The sequence below is a fragment of the Vigna unguiculata genome, chromosome 9 (assembly GCF_037176805.1).
Source record: "Vigna unguiculata cultivar grain cowpea cultivar isolate G323 ecotype 2 chromosome 9, ASM3717680v1, whole genome shotgun sequence".
Taxonomy (NCBI): domain Eukaryota; kingdom Viridiplantae; phylum Streptophyta; class Magnoliopsida; order Fabales; family Fabaceae; genus Vigna; species Vigna unguiculata.
This window is the reverse complement of record NC_140800.1, coordinates 44,251,784-44,270,766: the sequence shown is the minus strand read 5'-3', so window position 1 is coordinate 44,270,766 and position 18,983 is coordinate 44,251,784. Positions and strand designations below refer to the sequence as shown.

At 30.3% G+C, this 18,983-nt stretch overlaps 3 protein-coding genes across 3 annotated transcripts; 2 read left to right on the top strand and 1 right to left on the bottom strand.

The window, feature by feature from the left end:
- Positions 1 to 861: 861 nt before the first annotated feature.
- On the bottom strand, positions 862 to 2,273 carry LOC114163932 (GNS1/SUR4 membrane protein family). Its single transcript, XM_028048326.2, has one exon. It carries the CDS (start codon positions 1,930 to 1,932, stop codon positions 1,078 to 1,080), a length of 855 nt encoding a protein of 284 aa, XP_027904127.1. The 5' UTR covers positions 1,933 to 2,273; the 3' UTR covers positions 862 to 1,077.
- Positions 2,274 to 4,605: 2,332 nt separating this feature from the next.
- On the top strand, positions 4,606 to 6,387 carry LOC114163933 (RING/U-box superfamily protein). The gene is made up of 2 exons (XM_028048327.2): positions 4,606 to 4,876; positions 5,395 to 6,387. The coding sequence occupies exon 2, from the start codon at positions 5,395 to 5,397 to the stop codon at positions 6,088 to 6,090; it is 696 nt and encodes a 231-aa protein (XP_027904128.1). The 5' UTR covers positions 4,606 to 4,876; the 3' UTR covers positions 6,091 to 6,387.
- Positions 6,388 to 13,952: 7,565 nt separating this feature from the next.
- Positions 13,953 to 15,606, top strand: LOC114196262 (putative galacturonosyltransferase-like 1). Its single transcript, XM_028086850.2, has one exon. It carries the CDS (start codon positions 14,083 to 14,085, stop codon positions 15,175 to 15,177), a length of 1,095 nt encoding a protein of 364 aa, XP_027942651.1. The 5' UTR covers positions 13,953 to 14,082; the 3' UTR covers positions 15,178 to 15,606.
- The last annotated feature ends 3,377 nt before the right edge of the window (positions 15,607 to 18,983 follow it).

Genomic DNA, 18,983 nt, shown 5'->3' with positions numbered 1-18,983 from the left:
ACAAATTTATTTTAATAAAATTTGTTTTTTAACACATACCAAATTTTTTTCCTTTTTCCAAATTACATTAAACATCTTTTTCGTCCATTAAGGTATTTTTCACGTTGTCAAAATTTTGTTAATAAAAATTTGTAAAAAAATATTTTTTCTTAATTTATTAACCCCACGAACTGTTTCTATAACCATAGACTCTGGAATCCTCAAATCCAAATAAGTCAAATAAATCTAATGTTTAAATATATTTACGAAACAATATTTGAGTTTTATATATCTGATAGATAACCGACATTTCTATCCACACCACTGGTATGTAATTTATTTTTAAGGTTTTGCGTAGTATTCACTCATGAATCACTTGTTAATTATATTTAACTTGGAACATGACATAATATGATAATAGCAATTGGTATGGTATATAAATAAAATCATCATCTGTTTTTTATTTCCATCATAATCCTTTTTTTTTCTATTAATTATAACTCAAAAACTCTAATACTGTATCACTCTTCACTCTATACGAACATCAAATATTGCTTAATTTATTTTTATTTAGATTTTTGGTATTTTCTTAGTACCTTGTAGTAAGGGTGTCAAGACTGGTCTATGTATTCATTTATTGTTTTCATATTTCATAAAAATAAAATCATTAAAATATGCACAATCTTTTTTTTTTTGTGTGGATTCTCCATGATTATTAAAAAAAAACATTTTTTCTTAGCTTTTTTTACTTGCTTCCATTTTTTTAAAAATTTGAGTACAATTTTATGTTTACATTAAAGTTAAACAGCATATATTAACAGTCAAATTTATTATTTTAAGATTTTAGATTATAAATATTATAATTTTTACGTATAAAATGAATGAGAAGATCATCCAGTTGTGTCACTTGTATTTCTTTCCATTTTTTTTTACTATACAATTTAAATTCTAAAGTGGTGAATGAAAGCTTTAGGAGCTCTAGATCCATATCCATAGGGAGTCATTACATTTGATGAAAAAACCTAATAAAGAAAAAATGAACATTTGTCCTCTAATCACAAAAAAACTTCAATAACCGTAGCGTTAGATTAAGCTATATTACGTAGAAGAAGAGGAAGCACTTTTCCTTTGTGAATGCGTTTTGACGTAGGATTTCAAGAACTGAACGAGAAAAGCAGCGTTTAAGAGAGAGTTGAAAAGCCAAGCCCCGATTCCGTTACACCCTCCTCTCAAGTAATGCAGCGAGAGCACGCCAACGTGGCACGCCAAATTACAACCCAACAGTGCCAGCTGGCAATTCGCGGTGAACCACAACGGCGTTTTGCTGGGCAATCCGAGTTCCGTCCAGAACCGGAACGCGCAAACGACGGAATAAACCGACGTGTAAAACAGAATGGCCAGCACCTGAAGCGACTGCGAAAACTCCAGCCACAGAAACGACATCACGAGGAGCACGGAGTTGTTAAACAGTCGCAAAAACGACAACCGTCGCTCACGTAAAACGACGAAGAAGGTGCGCAGCAGGTGAAGAAAGCGTGACAGGTAGAAAACGTACGACCAGAAGAAAACTCGACCGGACGGACGAGTACCTAGGGGGAAACAGAGTAGCCACTCGAAAGAGGTGGTTCTGCTGCGCCGCCACAGCCACCGCGTGTCGCGGGCTTCGGCTTCGGCGGAGAAGAGTGTGCCGGTGAATATCGCGACGGAGATTAACGACATGATGAGGCTGTGGAGGGCGGGGATAGGTCCTAACGGAAACGAACGACGGCGACGGGAGAGTTTGAGGAGGAGGTGGAGGATGAGTGCGGCGGCGATGTATAAAGAAATGGCGGAGACGAGGAAGGACCAGGTGGCGCCGTATAATTGGGTTGGGGTCCAGCGGAAGGAGACAACAGAAGGGTGTTGTATCAGCCAATATTTGATTTTCTCCATCAGGTAACAATAAGATACCATTTGAACTATGTGTTTGTTTGTGAGTTAAGTAATTGTGAATTTCTTGCAATGCGAACCATGATGAACAATTCTTTTAGTTGCGACAATGAATTAATATAAGAAGGGAGTGGAATTTAGGATAGAATTTAGAACACCAAAGTTGAATCCATCTTAGGATTTGTTTATTGAGACTTTTGTGTTTATGTTTATTCTTTTCTGTGGTATTCAGCCTTGACCTTGACTAATTGTGTTGAGTTTGTGGTATTGTCGTCATCTAGAAGGATTGTTGTTATATGTATATTTACAAATTCTTTTCCAGGTCTCAATACATTGACGTTATGCGTGTCATTTTTTTATTGTAGATAATTAATTTAATTTTAAATACTGAATTTAAATAAATTATAATTTAAAAAAATGATAAAATCTTTTTTAATTTAAAAATAATTAAATTTAAAGGAAAGTTAAATATGTTTTCCGTATTTAAATTTAAATACTCAAACTTTGATATATATATATATATATATATATTAATCTTTAAATTTTAAAAATGAATAAATATAATCATTTTAATTTATCATCGTAAAATTTTGTAGACTTGTTAACCGGTTTTATAAATTCACAGTTGAAATATATCAAATTGAATAAATTCTTCAAATGTAGTTTTAAAATCCTGTGGCAAGTGATCCATCCATCACAACATTATAAAACTTGGAAAAATATTGCATGCTGTGTGTTTACATCTTTTTATCCATATAAGTTTGTGGAAGATTTAAAACTAATAATTAAATTTTATTATGTGTTGAAACTTATTAACTTGAATTTTTGTGTAAGGTATACGATTTGTACGAATACTTGAAATGTTGTTTGGGCTTTAGAATTGAGCTTTATAAAGTTGACCTAAATATTTTATAGGCTTTTCTTTCCTACACCCCATGATGTTTAATAGCACCCTATTAATTTTCAAAATGATTTTACCTTCTATTCATTTATTTTGAAAAAAAAAATATTCAGAATAAAATTTTCAAAATATGGTTTTTGGAACACATGAAATGCGTTCCGAAACAAGTGTTTTGAAACATAATTTTCATAATAAGATTTTCAGAACATGTATACTACTTTCCGGAATGATTTTTTTATCAAATAATTTTGGAACAAACTTTCCAAAAACACACATAACATGTTACATGCAAAAAAAAATTCAAAAAACATGTAATGCGTTTTAGAAAGAATTTTCTACAATGAGGTTTTTTTTTTCTTTTATCAAAATAAGTTCTCTTTCTCTTTTTTTTTTTTTTCCTTCTTCTTACTCTGTGTTGAAGAACAGAAGTACAATGGTGATGATGCAACAACGGTGATATAGGGCAGTCAGAAGGTATTTTAGTCTCCTAATCTTAATATGTAGATGCAGTTAATAATAATAAAGGTGCAGAAAGAAAAATTCCAGGGATAATAGCATTGGTGTCAACATTTTTGTAAAGTTCTTTGGGCTTTATGATTGGGCTATAGAAAGTTCAGTTAAAAAAATAGATTAAAGCATGCATGTGAACTTTGTGGTATAACCCCTATGAACTAAAAATAGCCTTTCGCAATATGAAGGTCAAATACAAAATTGAATTTTATTTTTAATGTAAATATTTATTTTAAAAATATTAAATAATGATTTATAATCTATAAGGTGTGAGAACATATTTATTATGAAATAGTTAAGAATTTATAATTAAAAATAATGGTAATTGATGGAGATAATTGAAAGAACATCATAGGATGCCGCCAGACTTGACGAAAACGTGTTCTTCAAAGTTCTTACTTCAACGTGTGTAATAAGTTAGTTTTTTTACCAACCACCTTAAAAAATGTCAATTAGTTTTTTTATTATTATAAATTATTTAAAATGTATTTACAATTTAAAAATCATTTTTAAATTGTTTAAATATTATTTTCACTTTGTCTTATTATATCGTTTTTAATGACATATCAGTTAATTGATTATTATCCATATATTAAACTCAAATTTTGTAATTTGAGTTTAATGATAGATATCAAATTGTATTATATACTTTCACAGTTAAAATAAAGGTAAATTAAATAAATAATTTAGTTACTTAAAATAGTATAAGAAGGTTGCATATTTAATCCTTTATTTTAATTTATGATGTTAGTTGAAAAACATTAAATGTTTAACATTCTTTTGAATATAAAGTACTAATTGTCTGCTATATTTATATAAACGAAATATTTTCAATTTCGACGTTATGAATTTAACTTGTACATGTTTCTATTCTAAAATACCTTTTTCGTACATTTAACAACCAGTCATCTTAATAAATATGAACGGTAGAATAACATAAGGCAAAATTTAGTTGTTAAATTTTCGTATAAATATTTTACTACAACAGTATATTTATTTTTCATTACAAATAAGAATTCATTATTTCTCTCTTTATCAATAGGAGTTTACTTTAGATTTCATTATGTAATAAATTAGTTGAATGTTTAAACTTTCAATATTAAGATACGTATGAGATGAATGATAGGGAAAGAATCTCAATCATCTTAAAAGTACCCCTCTTTTATTATTATTATTATTATCTCTAAATTATATATTCATTAGAAAAATCATGTACTACATAAGAGTATGAATGAAAACAAAAATATTATTATGAAGAAAAAAATGGTTGAAAACTTGTAAAAAAAAAAGGAAGAAAAAGTGGAGAATTAGAAAAGAGATTGTAAACAATAGTAATAAGGTGATTAACATTGGGTTGAATCGTTGAATCGTTGATTTGCAGGAACAGTAAAAGGAAAGAAGGTTGGTGATTGGTTTGGATCTGTAGTCTGCAGATAAACCAAAATTGGAAGCAAAGAAGCACATGATATGAATATGATACTGTCCCCTTTCTTCTCTTTTCACCATTGACTTACTCATTTCATCGATTCTTCTCTCAATTTTTTTCCCTTTCTCCAGGTTTGTCATTTTCTATTGCGCTCTTTTTTCCTTTATAGTTTCGATTTCTTCCTCTTCTTCTTCCCGCTGTCAATTTCCCCCCAATCTGTAAACCCTTATAATCTTCTTTGCAGCACTTCTCAATTTTGCATGTAAAAAAGACTTCAAAATTGACTAGTTTTTTTTCTTCCTCAAACGATTTCTGGCTATTTTGTGACCTTCATGCATTCCTGTTTGTTTGATTTCCTCTGATTACCACATCTTTTTCACTTTCTTCAGTTTTTCTTTGTTTTTGCATGTGACCTATTTTCTTTCAGTTCCGTTCAACAATAGGGCTTTGTCGTTTTACGTTGGTCTGCGTTTGAAAGCGTGTTTGTTTGTTAAGAAACCCTTTTCGGTTCACAGATATCACATGTAAAATACTGATTATTTTTATCACAGAGTGTGGTCTGCGAGGATTGTCTTGTGTGTGGCCGTTGTTATGTGTGTTAGGGAGAACTGTTAAGTTGTGTTGGAATCTGAATGTTTTGATTTTGTAGATGGCAAGTGGGTTTGGGGAATCAACTGGGAGGTCACCCCCAAGCCCTTCGTACTTCAACAACAATAATAGCAATGATGCTGGCAATTTTGAGTGCAACATTTGCTTTGAATTGGCTCAAGACCCCATTATTACTTTGTGTGGTCATCTTTTCTGCTGGCCTTGTCTTTACAAATGGCTTCACTTTCACTCACAGTCACGAGAATGCCCGGTTTGCAAGGCCCTCGTGGAGGAGGAGAAGCTGGTTCCCCTGTATGGGAGAGGAAAGACCTCCACTGACCCGAGATCCAAGTCTATTCCGGGCATGAATATCCCACATCGTCCGGCCGGTCAGAGACCTGAAACTGCTCCTCCACCGGAAACAAATAATTTCCCTCATCATGGGTTTGGATTTATGGGTGGCCTGGGAGGATTTGCGCCACCGCCAATGGCATCAACAAGATTTGGGAATTTCGGATTGCCTGCAGCTTTTGGTGGCTTTATACCGTCCTTTTTCAACTTTCAGTTGCATGGGTTTCACGATGGGGCCTTGTATGGAGGAGCGTCTGGTTTTCCTCATGGGTTTTCTAATACATTTCATGGTATCCATGCTCATGGATATCCTCTTCGCACACATCAAGGTCAACAAGATTATTATTTGAAGAAGCTGCTTCTAGTTGTTGTTTTCTGTGTTCTTCTTGCTTTTATTTGGCAATAGATTGGATACCATCTCAGGTTGCTAGCAGAACAAGACTTCTGCTATGATAGGTCTTCTGGTGCGCTTTGTTTTGTAACTGAGGAGTAAGGATAATGTTCATAGAATAATACTGTCTTATTACTCTTGTTGTCCTGTTCTTTCTGTCACCCAACTTGCATGGTATCCATGTTTTAAAGCAGAACACCCATTCTTAGTAATAAAGATACCAGTTGTATCACGCATAGATATTAATTTCATGGTCATTAAGTGTTTGAGACTACAAGACACATGAAATAGTGAGTTTGTGCTCTTTGTTTTCCTGTGTTCTCGTTTTTTCTAGTACATGTTGACAATACTATCTGGTGTTATATCTAAAATATGTTGATGCATAGTACTTTTTGTACTTTTAACATTCTTGATTTAAGGGTTATACTTATTATTAATATCAAAAGTCTTAGACGTGGGTCTGTGCACATTCTGTGATGTTTACACTCATCTTGTTTTTGTGCTCTATTTTGTTTGCTGTATGACCAGGGATGGTTTTTACATTATTTGGACAAGTATATAGAAATCTAAGTCTTTGATTGGATTGGTGGAAGGAGGTTGAATGAAATGGGATGGGATTAAATTCCATTGTTTGGATATGTAAGAAGATGATGGAACAAGGTGCACTGGTATGGAACATATACCATTGTTTTGTCTCATTTTTCTTCCCTTCCAAATTGGGAGGAATGAGAGGGAAGAAAGATATTTTATAATATTAAATTACTTTTCTCTCTTTTCCTTATTTCCTCTTGTTCAATATCCCTCATGACCCAAAATGCAGCAGCCCCACAACATGCAGAGTTCCTTCATAGTTTCAATGTTCACAATGCAAATCACCGCACCACCCAAGGTAATTTCCCCCGTCCTTTAGTTCTATATGATTTACGGCCATTTTTTCCTTCTGTCACTTGATTTTTTATTTTTTTATCTTTTAGTGGGAACTAAGAGACTTTAGTGCATAACCTGAGGTTTGACAATTCTTGAATGAGAATGCTAGCAGTACACTCTTTAATACACTATTTTTATCACACTCTTCAACACTTCCCTTCAACTGTAATTTGCACCTTGTATGTCCTACACAACGTGAGCACTCCTTGAATTTAGGAAAATTTGGTGAGGAACAAAGTATATCCACCAAATATCACACCAATGTTAATTTCTCATTGATTGATAGTGTAGAATCTGTTGACTTCCTAGTAATCCATTAAATTCAGATTAATTGGGCAACATTTTTTATGTTTTAAGTGTTGTTGCCATATACAAACCACGTAGCAAAGGAGTTTGATATTTAGTGACGACTTTCGTGAAGTGGTATATGCAAACAACAACATTCTTTTGATTACATTTTCTCCTACACACATTATGAAGTTACAAGCATTTTCTGGTTTTCTGCTACTAAAGAGGATGATTTGGGTGTGATATGCATATTCCCCTAAGATGTGTAGATCACAATCTATGTATTATTGAGTTACAAGAATTCATAGATCTAGTTTTTAACATCGAATTGATTTTGTTCCTTTGTCAAGTTCTGGTCAAAGGGATTGAAAGGAAATTCTTATGATGATTAAATCCGATTTGTGGTATGAATGTGGGAAAAAGTGAGGTGTGCTGTTAATTTTTTTCCTCCTCTTGTTGAGTTGAATGGTACCGTTAGATATTTTAACCCTGCTATTCTGTGCAATTGCGTATGTTGTATGTTTCTATGCAATTGCGCCTTTTATCTTGCTAACAAAGAAAGTTATATTTTTCATAAGTCATAGATCCTATTCTATCGAAATGATATATTGCAGTTCATATTTTCTTAGTAAAGGATTTCGTAGTAATAATATATGCTAACAATGTAAAGAAAGTTTTATCTAGCTATGTTCTAGTCCAACCCATTCATCCCATTCCATCTTATCTTTAAGCAGAACATTTTTTGCATTCCCTTGCCTCCTAGTTTTGTTTATACAAAAGTTTTTGTTTCCTTACTATTACCCACCATTTATAGTATGTTTCTTCTTCCAACTCTTACCATCATCAACTCTTCCGTATCTTTTTTTTATGTACTTGGATTCATATATTTGGTCTCTTCATTGCTAAAATTAGTGTTTTTTTGTGAGAACCATCTTAAATTTTCTGTTGATGCTATTGTTATAATAATAACAACAATAAATAAAATGATACTAGATTTTGGATACGTGTAATGTACAAGTGTATAAAATATAAAATATTTCATATTATTACTCATTCACAATTTACTAATGATAATATGAAATGGATTTCTTCGTTTATGGTTTATTAAACCAATTGCTAATTTTTTACAACTACTAAAACATTTATTTGGTACTTTAAAACAATTTATATTAATTTGGTTATTACAAAATTTACGACATCAAAGAAGTCATTCAAAAGAAATAGAAGCAGTCCTTTTTTATAACTATAATAAATCAATAAGAAATGAAGAAATTCAAAAATGAAAATATTTAAAAAAAAAAATCAAAGTCAAGTGAATCTTTGATAAATTAAATACATTTATCAAAGTCAATTTTTGTTTATTAAAATTGCTTCTTTTTTCACTTCTACCCAGCACGCCTTAATTAAATCCCAACGAACAACTAACTATGAGGTCAGAAATGTGGTATGTCTTTTCACTTTTTATAGAACTGCATGTTACACGTGAGAAAATTGTTTAAGGAACAATAATACAAAACGAATTAATACATGCTTTTTCAGTGATGTTGTAGTAGTACTACATTCTAATTAAAATGTATTCTTGTAACTATATTATAAAATTTGACAGCAGTGATAAAAAAAATGTTTTGATCCGTTAAAATAATATTATTACATTCAATTATTATATTTAAAGCATTCTTTATTTGAAAATTTTAAACTTTTTTATAATTTTATTCTTATAAAACATTCATAGAAAAAATATATTTAAATTATTTTTAGTTTTGACTTATAAACAGTATAGAAGTATTAGATACATAAAAACATAAATATAGTATCTTTCTTCTTTATTATCTAAAATTTCTAGATCCAAATCCTATGCTTTGGTCTAAATTTACTTTATGTTTTGGTGGAAGAATTGTAAGTGAGTGATGATAAGTATTGTAGAGGTGTATGTGAACAAGTATTGTTTGGAGTAGAGCATGTGAGGGACAGAGCCATCTTTTTGTGTTTTGTAGCACATGTCCATGTTTTCTCTCTATGCCTAATCAATACAAACAGTCTTTGATACTATCATTAGGGTGTAAATGCCTTTCTCAAAGTCAACTTCTTCAAATTTGGACTTCAATTAAAAATAATAATAATAATAATAATCATTTTAACTTCAATTATTTATTTAATGGAATCCCGTTAAAAACTTTAGTTTGGTAAAAAATAAAATAAAACTTGTTTAGTTCATTTATAACTTAATTATTATTTTTTCTAAAATTTTCTTAAATTATTTTTTAAAATTGTGAACATACCAACTTATTTTTCTTTCATCGACAATTGTTAGGTGTTAGCATTGTTAGGTGTTAGCAGGAAAAATCTATAACTTTTATTTTATTTTATTTTAACCGCTAAATCATTTTATCCTGAATATAATATAATATAATATAATATAATATATAAATCTAATTGCATGTAATATATGTATACATGTAAAAGTTATTTATGAACTCTTAATATAAAAAATTTTACATTTAGACAGAATTCATTTAAATAATCAAATCCAGTAAAAAATTTGAGTTTGTTTATTTAACTAGAACAAATAAATTTTAAAAAAATAGCAAATCAAACTTTAAATAGTTCAGAAATAACTTTGCTCACTTCCATCCCTGCATTAAAATTCGCAATGCGATAAGGGACGCACATAGTGTATACCAAAAATATAAGCCATGGAATAATTAAAATATCTCTTTTAAATAAAATATATCATTTTAATATTCGTTTTACGCCAAAAAATATGTTGAATAAATGAAAATTTTGGCGTGCGTATATTTATTATTGAAGCAAGTTATATTGACATTTTAGATATGCTTAAATAATATTCTCCTCTTCTTGTTTTAAAATAAACACAATCATCGTCTAAAAATGAACATATATATATATATATATATATATATATATATATATATATATATATATATATATATATATATATATATATATATATATATATATATATATATATCTCGCTTCCAGTGCCATCATCGATTAATTTATAATATCGTGTTATTGTTTATTTAATATTTTAGTATATGATGAAATTATAAATACCTGTATTACTGACTTTAATTTTTCGATGAAATATTTATTTCGTCTTCACACACAAAGCAGATAATGAATAATTCGTTAAAGTGGTTTAAGATGAGACATTTTAATAGTGTATATGAATATTAAATTAAAGTTTTGTCGTTGTCACTATAAGGATAGATCATAATATTTAAAATTTATCATCAATTAAAGTTTGTTATAAAGTAGACTCCTGTGTGTCTATACATATAGTGACGTTTTTAAAGGAAGAAAATATATTTTAGATTAAAAAATAAAAAAGAAAACAAATATAAATTTTTCTGTATAATATTATTGCATAAAATATATTAATTCTTTAACTAATATTCTATTGTTCTTTATTCTCTAAAATTTCAAACTTCTTCACAAAACAACTCTTTTTTTTTCTATATAAATCAGATTTATTTACCAATGGTAATCATATTTTCTATTCGATAAATCATCACCTTTAATAAAGTTCATTTTTAAGGTTGTAACACAAAGTTTTACTTAGAAACGCTATGTTTAATATCATTTGTTGGGATATAAGAATCATTTAGTGATAAAGTTTAAAAGGAAGATGAGAAATATTGTGAGTTCAATTTTGGAGATTTAAGATTAATGTGATTATTTTTTATATTTCTTAATTATATTTTTATAAGTTTCAACGGTAAGTATTAAAAAATATTTAGTTATGTATGTGGTATCCAAAAATTTTCTTGTCTTAATTATGTTACTACTTTTTTTTTGAATGGATATCATTTGATAATTTCTGTGTTAGTACTTTCCTAACAATTCTAAAGATGTGCCACCAAATTGATATTTTCGTACGAAAATATAACCAAAGACGTAATTAAATCTAAACAAAATATTATAAATTCACATATGCCGATTAAAAGAGTGTTTTATATTCTTAAAATTAAAATTTGATCACTTAATACATATAAAGACAAAAGTTAGTTATTGTTGGGAATTAAAGTATGAGTTCAAGCCTCGTGTTGAATAAAAATGAGAAATTTGAGTATTATATACGGATTAAGATCCATTAACCTATTATCTTAAGGTGTTGGATTAAAAGTGATGTCAATCCTTTATGTGTGAGTTAGGTCTAGGGATGTTATGTATGAGTTATTTTTTATCAAATAGTTTTAAAAAAATTTATTAAACTATCATTAATAATATTTAGATGAGTTATTTGAACTTCGTTTGGAATTCATGAATATTATATATTGTATTTTATTTGAATTTATGATTAAAATATATTATTAAATATTTTAATTATTTTTATAAATACCTATGAGTATCCACATAATATATACCCGTATAGATATGTATAGATATGGAGACGGGTATGTGATAAATATTTATCCACAGTTGACATTCTTAATTGTGTCTTATTAGTGTTATATTTCTCTAATGATATTCTCTCAAAAAATCCAACAATTATGAATATTTTACAATAGTATAATTAATAGCAAGTGATTTGTTTTCATTCCCTTCTTCTTCTATATATAGCTTGAACTTCTTTTATATATATATATATATATATATATATATATATATATATATATATATATATATATATATATATATATATTTTGAACGTGTGATCGAAAATTAATAATGATTCAATAATAATCTAATCATAAGTAATACGATAAATTTAACAAGTTTCAAATCTTATTAGAGTAGGTTTTATATGAGTTTAATACCATTTTAAGAAATAAATTTTAGTTCTAACTCAGATCTTATAAAACTAATTTCTAAAATAAAATTTATATTCCATTATATACTTTAAATCATATATCATTATTAATGGACTTTGTAATGGTAATTATTATAAATCAGATGATGGTTTGTGTTATGATGAGAGTTAAAAACTGTTATTTAATTCACGACCATTCCACGTGTAAAATGTGATAAGAATTTGATGAATAATACGTAAAAATAAGATGAGAGATGTGAATATGAAACTGATTATGAAGCAATAAGTGGGACATTCGTACGTCTGACATTTTGCAGCATGACTCTAACCAGTTTCTAAGTGGACCCATTAACACTGCACACTCACCTAAACCCTTAATTCAATCATTCTTCACACAATTTCTCTTAATTACTTAATTAACAATCCTTTTATGAGAATGAAAATGCCTATGGAAGATTCGGTTGCTGAGATATAGTTTTCCAATGAAGGCGTGATAGTTCAACATATGTACTGCAAGAAGAAAACAAAAAGGAACAAAAATGGCTTGCTTGACCACAAACATCAACAACATTAATTCAGTATGTGTTGCTTAATTAGATGAATACATAGAAAGTCGTAAGAACAACGTTTGCTGCAACCAAGAAACACAGCGAATACGAAGAAACACCACACACTCTTTACAAGTCCTATGTCTTTGTCACTTTACCATCAAGTCCTCTCCACCATTTTCAATTTCTCATCCAACTTTCAGGGATATATATTAGTTTCTAATATAATATATATTTAGTCACAAATTTGAGTTTTCCCTTTTCCAATATCAAATTGCTGTTATTAGAAACAATCTTATTCCATTCCAAATAAACCAAATGTAAAACTTTATCTACGGAAGAGCAAGCAAAAATCCCTAACTTAATGAGTAAAATGTGAATAATTATTTATATACTTTAATGCGGAAGAGGCATGTGGAATCATATCATGTCGTGATAATTATTTAGGGTCAGGCCATAGAGAATTTTGTCGTGAAGCCCTAAAATTCAACGTGGATGGCCTGTTTTATGACAGACTAGCAAAAATAATTAATTTGGATAAGATGAATTAGTAATCACTTGAATATAATACTAGGGAAAGAAAGTGTATAGTTTTGGTTTCATACTTAATAAACTGGTTTAAATGTTAAAATTACAAGAAAAAAGTAAATGGTAATTGTACGTGAAAAAAGCTTTGTAAAAGAAGTAAAACAAATTTTATAATTCTTATATTTCGAAACAAACTGATCCTACTTTTCTGTCAAAAGTTATTGTTAATGGTAAACATTCAAATATGACCGTTTTAAAAGAAAAGGAAGGATACTATTACTTACACAGAGATGTTTAGTAAATAGAGTAAATCATGAATTTTAATAAGAAGGCACACGAGGTTTAGTTATTTTTTAATGAACACCACGTTCCTATCATCATGTAATCGAAACAAAGTTAACGCATATGTAGAGTAGTTAATTAGTTTGTTTAAGAACATGAAGCTCTGTTGTTGAAGTGTAAAGAATAAAATTTCATGAAAAAAGTATATAGAGAATAATGAAATAAGAAAAGTATAGGAAGAATAAAACTTTATGACAAACATTGTACGTGGTAACGCGGGGAACTAGTTCTAAATTTAAAATAAAATAAAAAAATTATGAAAAAGCTAACATGAGAAAGAAGGTATTTATTGATTTATTACTGGAAAAGTAAGTGGAGCCCGCCCTAAATGGTTGGGTTCCTGAATTACTAATTTGAAGTTTTAATGAATGAATGGGTTGAGAGGTGATAATAAATAAATAAAATGCGTGGAAGAAGAGAAGTAATTGAGACACGAAGGAAGTTCAAACTTTAAGAAAGAGGGACCCAATATCCTAAGCATGAAAATGCTACAAAACCATCCACGACGTATGTGAACTCACCCACTATACCAAATTCCCCTCCTTATATTCTTCATTCGTTCTCCATCAATATTCATCACAACTTTCTCCAAACACAACTATGAAATTAAAACCCAGAAGACCAAAATCAAAGCAACCACCACTCTTATTCTTTCTCATTCTCTCACTTTTCTCACTATCCAATGAGGCCAAATCAACCGCCACCACCACCCTCACCCATCAATTCAAAGAAGCCCCCGAATTCTACAACTCCCCAGACTGCGCCTCCATCACCGACACCCAAGACAACCTTAACAACCACCAAAACGCCGACACCTACATATGTTCCGAGGAAGCGGTCCACGTGGCAATGACACTCGACACAACATACATCCGGGGATCCATGGCGGCGATCCTTTCGGTCCTCCAACACTCCTCCTGCCCGCAAAACATTTTCTTCCACTTCGTCTGCTCCTCCGGCGCGTCCCTCCTACGCGCCGCCATATCCAACTCCTTCCCCTACCTCAACTTCCACCTCTACACCTTCGACGACTCCCAAGTCTCGGGGCTCATCTCCACCTCCATTCGCTCGGCGCTCGATTGCCCCTTGAATTACGCACGCTCCTACTTGCCCAACCTCCTTCCGCTGTGCGTGCGGCGCGTGGTGTACTTGGACTCCGACCTTATCCTCGTCGACGACATTGCCAAGCTGGCGGATACCCCGTTGGGGGACAAGGCGGTCCTCGCCGCCCCTGAATACTGCAACGCCAACTTCACCGCGTATTTCACCCCAACGTTCTGGTCCAACCCCTCGCTCTCCCTCACCTTCGCCGACAGGAAGCCCTGCTACTTCAACACGGGGGTGATGGTGATCGATTTGGAGCGGTGGCGAGAGGGGGATTACACCACCAAAATCGAGGAATGGATGGAGCTTCAGAAGAGGATCAGAATCTACGACCTGGGTTCTCTCCCTCCCTTCTTGCTTGTCTTCGCCGGCAACATCGCCTCCGTCGATCACAGGTGGAACCAGCACGGTCTCGGCGGCGATAACTTCCGTGGACTCTGCAGAGATCTCCACCCTGGCCCTGTTAGTCTCTTGCATTGGAGTGGCAAAGGTAAACCCTGGGTTCGATTGGACGCTAACAGACCCTGCCCTTTGGACGCGCTTTGGGCACCCTACGATCTATTGAACACTCCCTTTTCTTTGGATTCTTGAACACCATTCTTCACATTCATTCCATCATACATATATAGGATCCATCCAACGATCCATCATATATATATACACACAACTATACATACATATATAATGGTAGAGTATATATATAGTTATAGAGATATATACAATACATTTTGAGCTTAATTTCCGATTGGTTCAATGCAAGGGTGACAAGATTTTTGTTGTAGAATGGTACAGATTTGAAGCGAACATAAATAAGGCGACGCTGATTCAAACTAGGAAGAGGAAAGGGTGGTGAATTTTGAAGTGACAAGCAGTTGTTGTTGTTGTAATTGTGCTTTTGTTACTGTATCAACTATCGAATAACTGTGCATAGAAAGAGTTTCCGTATTTTGGGTGCGTGAATTCCTCAAATTTTTATTTCAACTTGATAATAAATTTCTGTGTATATATTTTGCGTTCGAATCCTCTTCTTTTTCTGCCCCACTGTAATAATTCGAGGTTAGTTTGGTTTTGATCTCATGCACGTGGATGTTTACTTTAGTTTAATCTAGAACACTGGTTTGATATGATTTGATACCACCGTATTGGATTCCTTACTGAACATGGCCCTGAGAATAACATTACTATGCAGATCTAACCATAAAATCAAATGCTTTTAAGGTAAATAATAACAAAAAAATCATTAATTAAATATACACATTTATTTTCATTGAATAGTTATTATAATTTATCGAAAGACTGAAATAGCAATAAATATGGATTATTAATTATACAAGAAAAAATTGTTTAACTATATTAATTTGTTGCCTGAATAAAAGACACCACTGATTCTTTTGTTCTTTGACACTAATTAATTAACCTTTTGACTATATTGGAGTTTAGAAAGCATTTTATTTTACATGACAAAAAAAAAAATCATTTTCTTTACACTTTTTTCAATGTTTAAATCTAACACGGTAAACAATAAAAAATATCTGAGGGTCGTAATATATATTTTACTTATTCTTCTAGTTCACAACTTATAGCAGCTTTAGCTTAATTTTTTTGCATAGAATCATGTTCGTATGTTAACGTTAATTGATCTATGTTTATTTTCTTTATTTCGCAACGGAAAGCAAAGTATTTTGTTTACTCGTGTACTAGTTTAACTTAAAAATAAAGTACTATAACATCAATTTGAAAAAGAAAAAAAAAAAAAGCTAACCACAGTGATGGAAATCGACAGAAGGTCAAAGTCAAATTTGCAATGAATGTATGATATAAATACTTGCCAACCATCACATAGAAACAAGTCTTGTATAAAAAAATTGAACAAATAATGACAAGTTTCTTTGAAAAAATCATTCTTTTGAATTTATAAATTGTTTTCTCTGCATGAAAAGGATAGTAGGTCAATGACTAGTTAATAATACTATTATTAATTTACTGGTTATTAACCTGCGAGAAATTTTGTTAATATTCTTAATTTCCGTTTCAGCGTTTCTCATTCAATAATCCCGTTGGTGGTGACGAAAAAACCCATTTGAACCATAAACATAAAACAATTATCATTGATCCATTTAGCCTTAATATTTAATTGAAAAAGGAAAAAAGAAAAAGCTGTGTCGGTAGACGAAGGAAAGAAACGTGCGAGAACGTCAAGATATCTGTAAAGATGAATGAAGCTTTCCATAGTAACGCGTGGTTGTCAATAAGTGGTTGAAGATGGTGTATGTCAGTATGTGATTAATATCTTCATATTAAAAATTGATATTAATTGTAATATTATATGTAGTTACTTTTATCTTTTATTTTGTATATCTCAAAATTAAAGAAAATATCTTTTTAGTGTTTATTTGGAAGGAAAATAGAATAAAATTTCGAAATATAATATAGCTATTTATGAACTGTTGTCTTTTCACACAAATATGTCTCCTTTGATACATCTTCTTCCTTCCAATTAATACTTGCAGTTACTGCAAATGTCTCGATAGATATTCTAAATAGACTACAACAATAAGATTTAGAGCAAGTTGATCGGAATATTTAAAATTATATAATATAAAATTTCTAAACTCATGTAACTTATATTATTTGTATCTGTACAAAAAAATAATTTTGAAATATGTGTATAGGGTAAAGATAATTACATGTGTTATTGTTGTTATGTTAATATACAAGTGCGATGGTAATAAGTGAATTTCCAATTTTTGTCTAATTTTGTATGTTTTTTATTTAACTAACATATAAATGAGAAAAGTAAATAAATAATAATGAGATTTCATATATTTATCTCAAAATCTTAAAATTATTTTGTTAGAACACTTACATCACTCTCAACCCAAAACCTTAAGGTAATAAATTTATTGGTCTTTATTCTTATATAGTGCTCCACTTTCTCATTTCTAATCAATGTGGGACTTAGAATCACACTTGGATTTCTAACACATTTAATTAAGAAAATAAATATCATTTATAAAAGGACATTTTAAAAATAAGGTCTACTTTTGATCTCGGAATATTAATGGATATAAACAATTGTAATATTTTTTACTTAGGGTGTCCATTGTTTTTTTCTATAACATTTTAACTTCTATTGTGGGATACTTAGAAACATTTCATGATGTTCCTTTCTACGAGAAAGTCTTATGACCATAATAAATAGGCGCAGTAGTTATTCTGACACTAGGTGATGAAAAATTGATGAATTTAATTTTCAATTTTTTTCTGCTGGTTAATAAAATATGATAAAAAGATTTTTATTTTTTTTTATAATTGTTGTGTGTATACATTTTGTGTCTTCTTAAACATAGCGTTTTCATGGAGAAGCATTCCAAAAACTTGTAATACATTATTTATGATACATTCTCTCTAAACCATTATAAAAGTTATATTTTTCAATTATTGTAATCTTTGAACCATTGTAAAAGCTCTTTCATTGAACCATTAAGAAAGAAATATAATTTTGATGATAAGATTAAAAGAATTGATACATAAAAGTGAAAGAAATGATAGTATATGTTAGATCTAGCGTTTACCAATTGTTTGATTGAATGCTTACCATTTGGTCAAAAGTTATAACTGTTAGTCAGGGTGTAATTCTTTCTACTTAAGGTATGTGTCCAAATGCTATGATTCGATTGTGACTCAGTCCACCCGGCCTCCATCATGAAACAATTGATGTCACCCACAACAGTTTATAGTTGTATGCAAAATTTATAACATTCGTGAAAAAAACCTTACTAAACCCAGTTTTTACCTTTGCCTAATCTAATCTTAATGTACATTTTCCTACAAGCATAACTACTATGACTAAACAATTTAATCTAGTTTACATGAATATAAAAATAAAAAAAATCATATGATACAAAAGATAAAAACATTTAAATATTCTAACTCATGTCCTTATACTCACAAGTTTATAACAAAGATTTCACATTCGTGATCTTATGTTTAGAGTTTTGTATTGAAATAAATTGTTTTATTATTATTTTTAAAGGCTATTTTAATTAACGGATTAATACTTTAGATTAAACTACTTCCTTTTAGGTTTAAGTTCTCTCGGATAACATTTTACTGTAGTTATTAATGTATGAAGTGTTTGTTGACATGGTATTGCATATTTAATAGTTAGTGTGAAACTTTTACTTTGCTACTTAATTAAAAATCAATATTAATATATTTTAAAATAATTATTATGAAGACTACCAAACTTATAACCTATAATGACATGAGATGAGATTGGTTCATAATCTATTTTCTGACTGATTAAACTATTATTCTACCTAACTAAAATTTGGTCTTAGTGATAGATACTAGCCGAATTGGTTGGGCTGTCTCACATGGAAGAATTTCAGTGA

Bases quoted from the DNA above. Each gene is read 5' to 3' on its own strand.
- LOC114163932 (XM_028048326.2), bottom strand. From the start codon at position 1,932: ATGGTATCTTATTGTTACCTGATGGAGAAAATCAAATATTGGCTGATA.
- LOC114163933 (XM_028048327.2), top strand. From the start codon at position 5,395: ATGGCAAGTGGGTTTGGGGAATCAACTGGGAGGTCACCCCCAAGCCCT.
- LOC114196262 (XM_028086850.2), top strand. From the start codon at position 14,083: ATGAAATTAAAACCCAGAAGACCAAAATCAAAGCAACCACCACTCTTA.